General features: G+C 42.1%; 1 protein-coding gene across 3 annotated transcripts in view; it reads left to right on the top strand.

Moving 5' to 3' along the window:
• Positions 1-13,518, top strand: part of Mat89Ba (nucleolar protein 6 Mat89Ba) — a 62,044-nt gene extending 48,526 nt beyond the window's left edge. For all 3 annotated transcript variants that reach the window (XM_068385970.1, XM_068385972.1, XM_068385969.1), the window contains 5 exons: positions 155-405; positions 645-895; positions 10,717-10,911; positions 11,481-11,582; positions 13,361-13,518. In XM_068385970.1, coding sequence (XP_068242071.1) covers positions 155-405; positions 645-895; positions 10,717-10,911; positions 11,481-11,582; positions 13,361-13,498 — 937 coding nt within the window. In that variant the 3' untranslated portion in view covers positions 13,499-13,518. The remainder of the gene's footprint in view (positions 1-154; positions 406-644; positions 896-10,716; positions 10,912-11,480; positions 11,583-13,360) is intronic.
• The last annotated feature ends 1,435 nt before the right edge of the window (positions 13,519-14,953 follow it).

Here is a 14,953-nt window from a genome sequence, read left to right as displayed (position 1 = left end):
CTGGGAGGAACGTAGAGAGTAGAGGTCCCCCCCTTTTTTTTTTTAATTTGTTGATGTCGGCTACCCCCCAAAATTGGGGGAAGTGCCTTGGTATATGTATGTATGATTAAATTTGCAAGTTGAAGACCTTCTGAATTTTCCTTTTTACTTTCAGCGTTCAAGCAGATCACCCAAGCTTCAACAGTGGCGTGCGTCTTTGTAAGCGTTGGGTTGGCTCACAGCTCCTCCTTCCGCACGTTCCACATATGGCTGTAGATTTACTGGTGACTTATTTGTACACCAATCCTGCCCCTTATGACGCACCTCACACGCCACATGTTCTCTTTTTGCGGTTTTTGTCGTTACTGGCTCACACGGATTGGAGGACGACGCCAATTCTTGTTAATCTCCGAGACACATTTACAGGTACGGTAAGGTTTTGTATGTGCTAATATTTAACTGTTATTTGTATGTTAGGAAAAATACAAATTATTTCCAAATTTTTTATTTCTATTTTGAACATTAAGGCAGTTACTGTAACTCCTTTTATATATTCAGTAATACAACAATAAAAAACTGTATAATTTTTCTCCATGTATTTTAAACATACTCTTGAAGTAAGTACAGCATGATTCATCACTAAAACCAGCTCATTCCCTTTCCAGTTGAAGACGTCACAGAACTGAATCGAAGATTTACTTCCGAACGTTCCAGTCTACCTCCCATGTTCATAGCAACTCCATATGAACTTCGAGGCTCATCTTCGTCGGTAGATGACACTTATCGGTATAGGCTGGCCTCAATGTGGACCATGGAATCACCTTCTTTGCCAATTATCTATCGTTGCAAACAGTTAGCGTCTGCTGCTCTTGATTATATGACAAAGGCCATGCTGAAAAATACTTTTGACATTAAGGTAAATTATTTAGTTCAGTTCAGTTTAGTTGCTGGGCGGAGGGATTGGCGTTTCCATAGGCACCTCCTTAGCTTTCTCCATTATTCTAATTCTTTTATTTTCTTCTCTCTTTTTTTCCACATCTGATATATACATATTATTTTCTTTTCTCTATTCCTTATTTCTTAAACGGAACGTTTCCTATTTTCTTCTTCTTTTTTTCTTTGAATGGCTGCGGTAGTTCTATTATTTTCCTTCTCTCGTCGCTGAGATCAGGACAGTAAAGAAACAAATGGGAGAGGTCTTCAGTCTCTGCCCCACATAGCTTACATTCTACCTTTCCTTCTAATTTATATGGGTATTTTGTTCAAGAAATATTTTCACTTTTTGAATCTTTCTATAACTATCTAGAATGGGTCTTGTTCTAGTACTAATTTTACTAACAGGATAGCCTGACCCATTCTGATTTGGACATTTTAAGATTGCAGAATTATTATGTACAAAAGATTATTTTTCAATATTTAACTTAGCCGGTGATTATAATAGCTGCAGCTCTGCTGCTCGACAGAAAACTCTACGTAAAAAATCCGCCAGCGATCGCTATGCAGGTAGGGGGTGTACTTCAACAGCGCCATCTGTCGTCCAAGTACCCAGTACTCATTGTAAACAAAGAACTCAATTTTCTCTCTGTCGTGCTACCGGCAAGACCTACTAATTCGCTGTTGATAACTGGATTTGTTTTCACAACTACAGTGATACCTCGGTACTCGACCATAATCCGTTCGAGATCCGTGTTCGACCTCCGATTTGTTCGAGTACCGAATTTTTTTTCCCCATAAGAAATAATGGTATATATTCTATTCCGTTCCCAAGCACTCGAACAGGCCCAAAATATTAATAAAACGTGTACCTAAACAACAATAATTATCTAAATGTGTATGAAATTGGTCAGAAAATCCTATAAAACAATTTTAAACCATTTACTGTACTAAAATAAAACAATTTTAAACCATTTTCTGTACTGTAGTGAACATACCTTTGAGCAGCGGTTCGATGGCATACAGGGATGGATGTGGAGAGGATGGAAGGGGGAGGTTACTGCTTGGAAGGAGAGTCCCCTTCCATGATGTGGCGGGGTAGTTCTCCTTCAGGAGTTGTTTCTCTCTCCAATGAAAGGGTGGGCAGATCTATTTCAGGGGTTTCTTCTCTTCTTTGTCTCTTCTTTGGAGGAGAAACAGGCTTTGATGTAGCAGCTTTCTTTTCTTTTGTGAAAAACTGGTCTATTGTTAATTGTTTCTTCCTCCTCTGCAGTATTCTTCGAAAATGATACATGACACTATCATTAAACATATGCACTGCCCGGTTTGCTACTGCAATTTCTGGGTGGTATTTTTCAGCAAAAGCCTGCACATCTGCCCACTTGGAACAAATTTCATTGATGAGAGAACTTGGAACATCCGAACTAGCTGCCTCCCCATGCCTAGTAACACGATGAATACCTGTTCTATTACGAAACTTTTCAAACCAACCCCTGCTCGCTTTAAATGTAAATGAATCACTTTCACTGGTACTCGGACTTTTCTTCACTAATTCTTCATAGATATGCAACGCTTTTTCACAAATGAACGCTTCACTAACACTTTCCCCGGCCAACTGTTTTTCTTTAATAAATATTAAAAGCAACTTTTCCATCTCCTCAATCACTTGTGGCCTTTGCTTAGTTACCGCCGTAACTCCCGTTGCAACATTCGCCTTCTTAATCATTTCTTTATGCTTTAAAAACGTAGAAATGGTCGACTTCGCCATTCCGTATTCTACCGCTAAATCGGACACTCGTACACCATTCTCATATTTCGCTATAATTTCCTTCTTCAACTCGATCGTTGTTCGCACTGTTTTCCTCTTCTCCTTCCCCTTAACACTCATTACTTTCTTGGGACTCATTATGAAAGCTAAAAAAGCAATTAAAAGCACTGAAAATCACTAAATCACAACGAATGCTGATCGCGCGTTGTCTGAGTGACGCTCTCGAGAGAACTGATGCTTCCCGAACAAGCGAGAGTGGCCGAGATGGCGCGATCATCACAAAGCCCATGCGGTCGTCACGTGTTCGGCTGGTCGAGTACCGAATTTTTGGTCGAGCACCGCAGCAAAAATTTCTCGAAAATTTTGGTCAAACTCCGAATTGTTCGAGTATAGAGTCGTTCGACTACCGAGGTATCACTGTATTTGGTGAAGTACACTTTTCTAGTTTTGAGCTTTCGCTGTGCAGGCTTTCTCTTCAATAAATCCTTGCATTCTTTTTTTGATATCGGATTATTTGTTGATGACTTTGGATAGTTTTTGAATTCCCCTTTGACCAATTCAAAATGGCTGACCCTTCTCAAGTCCCAAAATTCAGGAAGTGTAATGCTAGGGACTGTTCAAGGCGTCTTCCGAAGGCCTCTATCGATCCTCACACCGTTTGTTCCAATTGTCGGGATAAAACCTGTCAATTGGAAGATCGATGTGAGGAATGCGTTGGGCTTTCGGAATTCGATTTTATCGAATTCCAAAAATATACACGTAGGCTAGAGAGAGATAGAGTCAGGAGAAGTTCATCTCGTTCTGTTGATTTTTCCTCTCCTCATGCCCCACAACCTATTCCTTCCCCTGTAGTGGTTGCTCCTAATCCCCCTTCTGGCACTCAGGAACCTTCGATGGCTGATATGATGCGTGCCATCCAAGCTCTGGGTGAGAGAGTTGAGTCCCTGGCTAGTGACCGTAACCAGCTCATGGCGGATGTCAAGGAGCTGAAGTGTAAGAGTGCAGTGGGAAGTGATAAAGTGAGTGATAGTGTTGTGGATAGTGTTGCGCTTGAGGGTTCGTCTGTTCGTGCCTGTCGTCCTCCTAGTCCGGGACCTCTTGCAAGCTCCCAAGTCCAGGGGAGAAGCAATGTCGTACGACCAAAGGGTTCGAGAGGCTTTAATCAGCGAAGACGTTCCCTCCGTGGTTTCGGGCGTATCTAACCAAGATCGCCCCACCCACACAAAGACGAGAGAGCCCATTTATTCCTCGTCTGCGGAAGAGGTTTCTCGCAAGAAACCATGGACCAAGGTCTCACGACCGCTTAAGCGCAAGTCGGTCCCTTCCGCGCAAGTCCAACGGCCCAGTTGTAGCCACTGGGTCAGTTCGGACTCGCTGCAGTCTTCCGATGACTGCTCACCTCCTAAGAGAGGCAAAGCGGTACCGCCGCAGACAGTTACACCGTCTGTTGCCGCACCTGCTCCTGCAGACCCCAAGTGGTCTTTGCTGCAGACCATGCAGTCACAATTAACGTCTCTGATGCAGGACTTTCGTGCGGAGAAGGTTGCTGCTGCACCAGCCTCTTGCCTACAACCAACAACACACTCGGTTGTGCGTCCTGTGGACGCTGAGGCAACCTTCTTGCGCACTCCAGTTGAGAGAGTTCTGCCACCCATGCGTTCCAGTGTACCCTGCCAGCCGCATGTTGACGTTCGGCGACGCACGGAGCCTTCCGTTGACGTTCGCGAGACACAACAACAGTCAGAGTTGTTTTGTTTTGACGCGGTGCGTCAACCTCCGCAACCCAGTGTGGTTGCCACTGCTCACCCGCATCAGGCTAGACAGTCTGGAGTAGACGCTGTGCGTCCCCGCGCTGCTATGGTTGTTGCCAGCTCACAGACTGGGCAACAGTTCCATGACGTTGCGTCCGGTTCAGTCACGCGTGCACCCGTGCGACCGGACTCGGCTAACCAGCCGTTACCTACTCCATTGCCGCTTCCTCCTCAATACTCGGATGATGGACTTTCGGATGATGATGGTGCCGCTCACGTTGATGAACCACATTCGGACCTTGACGAGCCTAAGTCCACGCAACCCTCTTTGGACTTTAGAAAAGTTCTAGCTCTGTTCAAAGAGATGTTTCCGGACCAGTTTGTGTCTGTGGCTCCGCGCTCTCCTCCGTCAGAGTTTGTATTAGGTATGCCGTCATCCACGCCTGCCTTTACTAGACTCGTCCTCGCACGCTCGTCCAAGAGAGCTTTACGAGTGATAGGAGATTGGATGCAGTCCAAAAAGAGTCTAGGGAAGACAGCCTTTATGTTTCCCCCTGCTAAACTCTCTTCTAAATCGAGCGTCTGGTATGCCACGGGAGAAGTTCTCGGCTTGGGAGTTCCTGCCTCTGCCCAGGGCGACTTCTCAAGTCTGGTAGACTCTCCCCGCAGGCTAGCCATGAGACGCTCGAAAATATGTTGGTCATCTTCGGACCTAGACCACCTTTTGAAAGGGTTATTTAGAGCCTTCGAGGTCTTCAACTTTTTAGACTGGTGTTTGGGAGCTTTAAGCAGGAAGATCTCTCCGTCAGAGAAGGAAACTTCCTTGCTCCTCATGTCCTGCATGGACAAGGCCATACGTGACGGGTCTAGTGAGCTTGCTGCATCGTTCGTATCCGGAGTCCTCAAGAAGCGTGAGAACCTTTGCTCTTTCCTGTCAGCTGGAGTGACTCCTTGTCAAAGATCCGAACTTCTGTTTGCTCCTCTTTCTAAGTGCCTCTTTCCAGAGGACTTGATTAAGGAGATTGCTGCTTCTTTGATACAGAAGGACACTCATGACCTGGTTGCGTCCTCTGCTCGCAAAGCCACCCCTTTGCCTACCTTGTCAGCTAGACCAAGGATGGACACTCCAGCGTCCCGTTTTATTCCGCCCTTTCGTGGCAGAGCCTCCAGCAGAGGAGGTGCTCGTGCCGAAGGGAGACGTGGAAAGAAGAAAGGAACCAAGTCCTTTAAAGGCAGAGTCTGACTGCCAGCTTCTTCAGACAGCAGTGGGAGCCAGACTCAAGAACTTCTGGCAGACCTGGGAGAAGAGAGGCGCAGATGCACAATCTGTGAAGTTGCTCAGAGAGGGGTACAAGATCCCGTTTGTACGAAAACCCCCTCTAGCAACGTCTCCCATCGATCTCTCTCCCAGGTACAGAGAGGAAGACAAGAGACGAGCATTGAAACAGGAGGTGTCTCTCTTACTAGAAAAGGGAGCGGTAGCCAAAGTCCTGGACCATCAAACCCCGGGCTTCTACAACCGTCTCTTCTTAGTGGCAAAGAAGACAGGAGGGTGGAGGCCGGTGCTAGACGTCAATGCGCTGAAATGTCTTTGTCACAAAGCAGACGTTCTCCATGGAGACCACAAAGTCCGTTCTAGCAGCGGTCAGAAGGGAAGACTGGATGGTCTCTTTAGACCTAAGGGACGCATACTTCCACGTCCCCATCCACCCAGACTCCCAACCTTTTCTGAGATTTATTTACGAAAAGGTTGTCTACCAGTTTCAAGCCCTGTGCTTTGGCCTAAGCACAGCTCCTCTTGTGTTTACGAGGCTGATGAGGAATGTAGCCAAATTCCTTCATTTAGCGGACATCCGAGCCTCCCTCTATTTGGACGACTGGCTTCTAAGAGCTTCTTCCAGTCGTCGCTGTCTGAAGGATCTAAAGTGGACTCTAGATCTGACCAAGGAATTGGGTCTCCTTGTCAATATGGAAAAGTCTCAAGTGGTCCCATCCCAAACTATTGTGTATTTAGGGATGGAGATTCACAGTCTAGCTTTTCGGGCTTTTCCGTCGGCCCCCAGAACGAGCCAAGCCCAGTTATGCATCCAGAACATGCTGAAGAAGGAACGGTGTTCAGTCAGGCAGTGGATGAGTCTGATAGGGACACTATCATCCCTGGAACAGTTCGTATCGTTAGGAAGACTACACCTCCGTCCTCTTCAATATCACCTAGCTGTTTACTGGAAAAAGGACAAGACGCTAGAAGCGGTCTCGATCCCCATTTCCGAGAAGATGAAGTCTTGCCTGACTTGGTGGAAGGACAGTATCAGCCTCTTAGAGGGTCTGCCCCGGGCTGTTCAGACCCCCGACCACCTCCTCTTCTCGGACGCATCGGACACAGGCTGGGGCGCGACATTAGACGGTCGGGAATGCTCGGGAACTTGGAACTCGAGTCAAAGGACAATGCATATCAACTGCAAGGAGCTACTGGCAGTTCATCTGGCCTTGAAAAGCTTCAAGTCTCTCCTTCAAGGCAAAGTGGTGGAGGTGAACTCGGACAACACCACGGCTTTGGTGTACATCTCCAAGCAAGGAGGGACCCACTCTATGACGTTGTACGAGATCGCAAGGGACCTCCTCACCTGGTCAAAAGGTCTAAACATTTCGCTAGTAACGAGGTTCATCCAAGGCAGCTTGAATGTCATGGCAGATTGCCTCAGTCGGAAGGGACAAATCATTCCAACAGAATGGACCCTTCACAAGGATGTGTGCAAGAGACTTTGGGCCACATGGGGCCAGCCAACCATAGATCTCTTCGCAACCTCGATGACCAAGAGGCTCCCAATATATTGCTCACCAATCCCGGACCCAGCAGCAGTTCATATAGATGCCTTTCTCCTAGATTGGTCGCATCTAGACCTATATGCATTCCCCCCGTTCAAGATTGTCAACAAGGTACTGCAGAAGTTCGCCTCTCACGAAGGGACAAGGTTGACGTTAGTTGCTCCCCTCTGGCCCGCGGGAGAATGGTTCACCGAGGTACTTCGATGGCTAGTGGACGTTCCCAGAACGCTTCCTCTAAGGGTGGACCTTCTACGTCAGCCACACGTAAAGAAGGTACACCAAGGCCTCCACGCTCTTCGTCTGACTGCCTTCAGACTATCGAAAGACTCTCGAGAGCTAGAGGCTTTTCGAAAGAGGCAGCCAGGGCGATTGCTAGAGCAAGGAGGACATCCACCCTTAGAGTCTACCAATCGAAGTGGGAAGTCTTCCGAAACTGGTGCAAGTCAGTATCGGTATCCTCGACCAGTACCTCTGTAACTCAAATAGCTGACTTCCTTTTATACCTGAGGAAAGAAAGATCTCTTTCAGCTCCCACTATCAAGGGTTACAGAAGCATGTTGGCATCAGTCTTCCGTCACAGAGGCTTAGATCTTTCCAACAACAAAGATCTACAGGACCTCCTTAAGTCTTTTGAGACCACGAAGGAGCGTCGTTTGGCTACACCTGGTTGGAATTTAGACGTGGTACTAAGATTCCTCATGTCAGAAAGGTTCGAGCCGCTACAATCAGCCTCCTTTAAAGATCTCACTTTAAAGACTCTTTTCCTGGTTTGCTTAGCCACAGCTAAAAGAGTCAGTGAGATTCACGCCTTCAGCAGGAACATCGGATTTTCATCTGAAACGGCTACATGTTCTTTACAACTTGGTTTTCTAGCCAAAAACGAGCTACCTTCTCGTCCTTGGCCGAAATCGTTCGATATTCCAAGCCTATCAAATATGGTTGGAAATGAACTAGAAAGAGTCTTATGCCCTGTGAGAGCTCTTAAGTTCTATTTTAGACGAACTAAACCTTTACGAGGACAGTCAGAAGCTTTATGGTGTTCAGTTAAGAAACCATCTTTGCCTATGTCAAAGAATGCTTTATCCTATTTTATCAGACTGTTAATACGAGAAGCTCATTCCCATCTGAGTGAAGAAGACCAAGCTTTGCTGAAGGTAAGGACACATGAAGTTAGAGCTGTCGCAACTTCAGTGGCCTTTAAACAAAATAGATCTCTGCGAAGTATAATGGACGCAACCTATTGGAGAAGCAAGTCAGTGTTCGCGTCTTTTTATCTTAAGGATGTCCAGTCTCTTTACGAGAACTGCTACACTCTGGGACCATTCGTAGCAGCGAGTGCAGTAGTGGGTGAGGGCTCAACCACTACATTCCCCTAATTCCATAACCTTTTTAATCTTTCTCTTGAAATGTTTTTTATTGTTGTTTTTGGGTTGTCCGGAAGGCTAAGAAGCCTTTCGCATCCTGGTTGATTTGGCGGGTGGTCAAATTCTTTTCTTGAGAAGCGCCTAGATTAGAGGTTTTGATGAGGTCCTGTGGTATGGGTTGCAACCCTTCATACTTCAGATCCTAGGGGTCGCTCAGCATCCTAAGAGGATCGCGAGGCTTCGTAAGGAAGACGTACTTAAAAAGGCAGAGTAATTGTTCAAGTCGACTTCCTTACCAGGTACCTATTTATTTTATTTTTGTTATTTTGATAACTTCTAAAATGAAATAAAAATTCTTAGCTCATAATAATGTAAACATTTATTGCTGGTCTCTACCCACCCCCCTGGGTGTGAATCAGCTATTATAATCACCGGCTAAGTTAAATATTGAAAAATGTTATTTTGATAATAAAATAAATTTTTGAATATACTTACCCGGTGATTATAAATTAAAGGACCCTCCCTTCCTCCCCAATAGAGACGCAGTGGACCGAGGAGAAAATTGAGTTCTTTGTTTACAATGAGTACTGGGTACTTGGACGACAGATGGCGCTGTTGAAGTACACCCCCTACCTGCATAGCGATCGCTGGCGGATTTTTTCCGTAGAGTTTTCTGTCGAGCAGCAGAGCTGCAGCTATTATAATCACCGGGTAAGTATATTCAAAAATTTATTTTATTATCAAAATAACATTTTTATTTCAGTGGATCTAACCATGAGTCATTATCTATTAATTTTCTAAAGGAAGAGATTCGACCGCCTATTCTTAAGCTACTATAATATTACATCTCAAGGTACAAAATACTCTACGCTTCCCCTTCGCCATATAGATAGCTGTCGCCTGTTTGTAGTGACACTTTTTATAAACATATGGCTCCCTTTATTAGACCCCCTCATTCTTTCCAGGTTGCATGGGTCAACAACATATTTTTGTCTGTTTAGATTTTGGAAGTTAATTTCATGCTTTAATTTTTACTGTTATCTTTGTAAATTATCGGTTATGTCTCCTACTTTTATTAAAGGGAGAGTTTGCCCGGGATGCAATATTGGAAGATTTTACAAGAAGGATTCAGACCCACACATACTGTGTACTAAGTGGATAGACAAAGATTGCTCCCTTATAGGTATATGTGAAAAAATTTTCATGTTTGTCAAAACAGGGCATGAAGGATTTTTTTGACTGTGGAGTTAGGATTAATGATAAAAATACAGTGCATAGGAAATGAACATGTACAATAGTACATTACATTATCTAGCACATATGAAAGTACTGTACAATACTGTAGTACCTCAGTTTAAGAGTTTAAATTAGTCGTGAGCTTGCAATCTAAAATATTCTTATCATAAAACAATTTTCCCATAAGAAATAAAGGAAATTCACTCAAGGAATTCCAACCTATATGACACCTGGTTCAGCCTTTGCTGTCTTTACTTACTTTAAGGGGTGCTTTTCTGGTCCTACTCTCTACAGGACCTCCACAGTTATTTTATGTGTGAGGAAATAAATTTGAAATTTGGTAAATAATGTGGGGAGTGCCCTTCTCATAGAAGAGCTGCTTACCATAGCTAAAGATTCTCATCTACCCTTGCCAATAATTGTATTGAAGATGCTAAAGACATCTTTATAGGGAGTGAGATTATGGGAACTTCCCAAGCTTTTGTATTCATTAGAATACTGTAGTTTCCGTTTAAGAGTACGCTTGTTTTAGATGTACATTACAATATTAAGATTTTTTGTACCGCACAAAATTGATGGTGACAAGAATATTGTAATGGTAGTTACATGTATGTATGTATGTATGTATTATTATTATTATTATTATTATTATTATTATTGTTATTACTTGCTAAGCTACAACCCTAGTTGGAAAAGCAGGATGCTACTATAAGCCCAGGGGCTCCAACAGGGAAAATAGCTCAGTGAGGAAAGAAAACAAGGAAAAATATAAATATCTCGAGAACAATGACAACATTAAAATAGATATTTCCTTAAATAAACTATAAAAACTTTAACAACTTATCTTCCATCTTTTCAGCTAATTTTTCGTCCCAGTTTAGACGACTTTAACGTGGTAATCAAACTGCAAGAATCCCATTTGAGTCGTCGTAAAGAGTCGGTTGATGCCAGCGTTCCTAACCCAAAGTTCGTCAAGCCCTATAAATACCAAAGGAAAGAATCAATGCCCATTGTGATGTTTGATCCTGCAGAGAAATATCTGACAGAACTACGGGTAAGAACATTTCTGATTATTCGACAAAGTGATAGCTTTGTCATAAACCCTTTGCTTTAACATACGTTAATTCAGATGTTGAAGGAAGATCAGCTAGCTCCAAGTTTTTTTAGATCGTTATTTGAATATTTTTTTGTCTCTCTGCTTGTATCAACTCCAGAATTTATCTGGTATTTGGAACCTTGTTTTCCATCTTCTAATCTACCTATTCTGATCATTTGACAGAAAGCGATAGCTTTGTCATATACCCATTGCTTTAACTTACATGTTATTTAACTGTAGAAGAAAGATGAGCTGTCTCCAAGTTTTGTTAGATCTCCTTTAGTTATTTGATTCCTTTTTTTGTCTCTGCTTGTATCAACTCCAGAATTTATCTGATATTTGGAACCTTGTTTTCCACCTTTTAATCTACCTAAAAATTTGAGGAGTATATGCAGTATATTTACATGTGATTTTATATGAAAAGGGCAGTAAAAATGGCTTTAACCGACCTCATTTTAAGGAGCACCTGTATTTACTTATATGTTCATATTGCAAGAGTAGTATATCATCATTCAATTTTATTACAGGAAGCCTTCAGTCATCTAGCCTTATTCTTCCACGATGAATTCGGGGGAAATGTAATCGGATTAGTTTGGAAACCATCTGCACTGCCAGAGCAAGAGTTGAAGGTTAGTCGCGTGTATTATAATTTATTATTGTTTTATAACTTTGTACTTGATGGCGAATGTCAAGATAGTTTTAAGGTTTAAAGGCTGTTCATGAATGGCAGAGGCAAGGGACGGTGACATTGCCCTATCAAGCAGGACAATACCCTAGAGACTGACCATATATCATATGATCAGTGCTCAAGCCCCCTGTCCAACCAAGCTAGGACCAAGGAGGGCCATGCAATGGCTGCTGATGACTTAGCAGATAGACCTATAGGCTCCCAAAACCCCTCATTCATAGCTCACAATGGTAGTGAGGTTGCAGCATCCAAAGAAACTAATGAGTTTGAGCGGTACTGACTGACCATGTATCGTATCAGTGCCCAAGCCCCCTCTCCAACCAAGGTAGGACCAAGAAGGTCCTAGCAATGGTTGCTGATGACTCAGCAGATAGACCTATAGGCTCCCCAAACCCCTCATTCGTAGCTCACAATGATATTGAGGTTGCAGCATCCAAAGAAACTAATGAGTTTGAGCGGTATTGGAATCCCAGTTCTTATAGATTAAACTATTATAGCTCTGTTTTTAACCTGTGGTCATATTCAATTAGATTCCGGCTAAGTTTCATTTGCAAGTCAGAGGAATCATAGATTGCACATGCAGTACTAAAAGCATATTTTTAAAGCTTATTGTATACCATTATTGAATATTAAAAGAGTATTTTCTTTAGACTTTACCGGAGCTTTGTTGGCAATTTTATTTGCAAGCTCTATTACATTTGATGGTACTCTCAAGTTAGCAATAAATCCCGTTTTTACATTCTGGAGACAGCTGAAAAAATGCATACAAATGAAAATAGAAGACATTCAGTTTAACATTGAGGAAGGGTTTATAGAAACCTAGATATGGCGGTGCCATCACGATGTAGAAAGAAGATAGCTTTCAAGCTCAGACAAATTGACAGGCAGGGAAGGGCAAAGGGGAAGGTGGTCAAAAGGTTGGTGTCAAGGGGAAAGGGAGGAAACTGAGATAAATTGGATCAGAATCTTGACACAGCTGAGCTAAAAAGAGAAAATATCCTGGATGGATATTGAAGTGGCAGGGGAAAGACATGTTGGAAAGCTAAATTTGACAGGATTAAAAACAATGTAGTAATGGAGAGATAATGTCTGGATATTGATATGGCAGGGGAAAGATATGTAGGAAAGCTAAATTTTGACAGGGTTTAAAACAAAAGGTGGTAATGGAGAGATACTGTCTGATGTTGAACCTTTTACCCCCAAGCTATTTGGAAATTTCCAACCCTTAACCCCCAGGCATTTTTTTTTTCAAGTACATTTTGCAATATATTTTTTTTAAATTGCTCTAACAGCCTTAATTTTCATCATAGAGAGGTCAGGTTGGTCTCATTCTTTTGGAAAATGCCTGAAGTTTCTCATAAAATTATAAAAAATATGCAAAAAACTGTATAAAGCAGTTTTTTGCAAGGATGTACCGATACGTCCATGGGGGTAAAGGGATGAGTTTTGTGAAACGTACCAGTAGGTCCTTTGGGGGTTAAAGTGTTAATACAGGCCTGGGTTGGTGATATCCTCTTTATTTCTCTCAGAACCTTATCATTAACCAATTAGGTATGCTTTTCTTTGATGCGGGCTGTGTAAATTTTGTTTGTAAGCCAGGTTTTAAACTGAAAAATCACAGGTTCACTAAGATTAGGGCCGAGTTGAAAAAGACATACTTTGAGCATGTGTTTAAAGTCATATTTATTTCATGAACAAGTTTGTTTTTTTCTATTTCAGATCGGAAGTCTTGAAGGTCATCGAATCTTTGGTGTAAAAACTGTGAAGCAAGCTCCGAACATGGAAGCCATTCTTTCAGATATTGAAATAATGGGTGAAGGTTTGGTGGAAAGTGTAACTATAAACGATAAAACATAAGTATACTGTAGCTCCATAATACATAGTAATTTTTAGGATTTATTTTTTTTGCATCCCTTACATAACCATGTGATATAGATGCACTTATGGTATATGAGGCCTACTCTGAACTTCATCTTACAAGAAAGGTGAGTACATTGTTTCTCCTACATTTATTTTTAGTTATCAATCTGGGAAAAAGGTAAAGGGTGATAAATTAAAAGGAAACATTCTCTAACAGCTGTTTAATGTATTAATTTTTAAGAAATTATGTCTTATGATTAGTGCCAAAGCTCCATCCCTACCCAAGCTAGGAACGGAATTCCAGATAATGTCTGTATATTACTCATCAGTTAAACCTATAGGCCCCCAACTCCACCTCCATCCCTAGCTATCATCGCATACTACCCTACTGTTAAATTGTAACAATTTTCTATTGTTATTTCGTATAGAAGCTATCAAATAATGATAGAATGAATGTAGTAGCATTATAGTAGATTTTCTTTCAAAAATAGTTAGAAAATGGTAGTGCCATCTCCTTCCGGATTTGGGAGCTACGGCATCTTGTCAAGAGCCTCCACTTGTCTGTATGTGTTGGGTAGTCTGAACGTACGAACCTTCTGGTGATCCCAGCTATGACAAAATCGCCTTCAGGCTAATGACTTGTAAACTTTTTTACGGTGAGCAATAACGTTGGGTGTCAACGTACATATTCGTAGAAAAGAACTGAAAATTGCATTAAAAAGCTAAATAGATTTTCTACATAGCTACACAAATTGATGGCGTAACAACTGCGTCGGCTGCTCAGAGGGTTAAGGATCTTTGCAGTGTACCTCAGTCCGTTGCTGCACTCGCCTTAAAGCCTTCTACTGTGCTGTACCTCTGTTCCTGTTTCATTGCTTCCATCTTTCGGTCCAGCATCTTAAACGTTGGGGCCTGGGAGACCACAGCCGGGCAAAATCCCAGTTAAGCAGTTAAGTATAGTTATAAGAATGAAATAGATATAAAGTATTATGCTATTCTTTGAGATATAAATTTAATTAAGCATGAAAAAAAGATATTGAAGGTTTTAATGTTTCCATAACTGATCTCATTTTCTTTAGATTTGTGTTGTGCATTCATATTTCCTTTGAACACCCTATGAATGTGTTTATCAGCTTTCTAATATGATGTACATTATTACATTAGTGTTTGTGTCTTGTGATTCAATGTTAATTGTGTTAATTGCTAAAATTTTAACTGTATTTTGAAGATTTGTTTGTTTGTTAAAGTTTGACTTTTCACATATAGTTTTTCCTAATTGCTATTTCTACTTTTACTAATATTTTGTCTCGAAAATCCGAAAAATATGTGTGGATCTTCTTGAAGGCTTGGTCTATGCGTACAGTATTTTTATCGAATAAATGCCTCCATTTTATAACATAGTCCAAAAGAGATTAGTTCGCCAAATGCTCCGCTTGGCTCCACAAGGCACCA

Source organism: Palaemon carinicauda, chromosome 13 (genome assembly GCF_036898095.1).
Source record: "Palaemon carinicauda isolate YSFRI2023 chromosome 13, ASM3689809v2, whole genome shotgun sequence".
In the NCBI taxonomy this organism is placed as follows: domain Eukaryota; kingdom Metazoa; phylum Arthropoda; class Malacostraca; order Decapoda; family Palaemonidae; genus Palaemon; species Palaemon carinicauda.
This window is presented reverse-complemented; position numbering and strand designations above follow the sequence as displayed.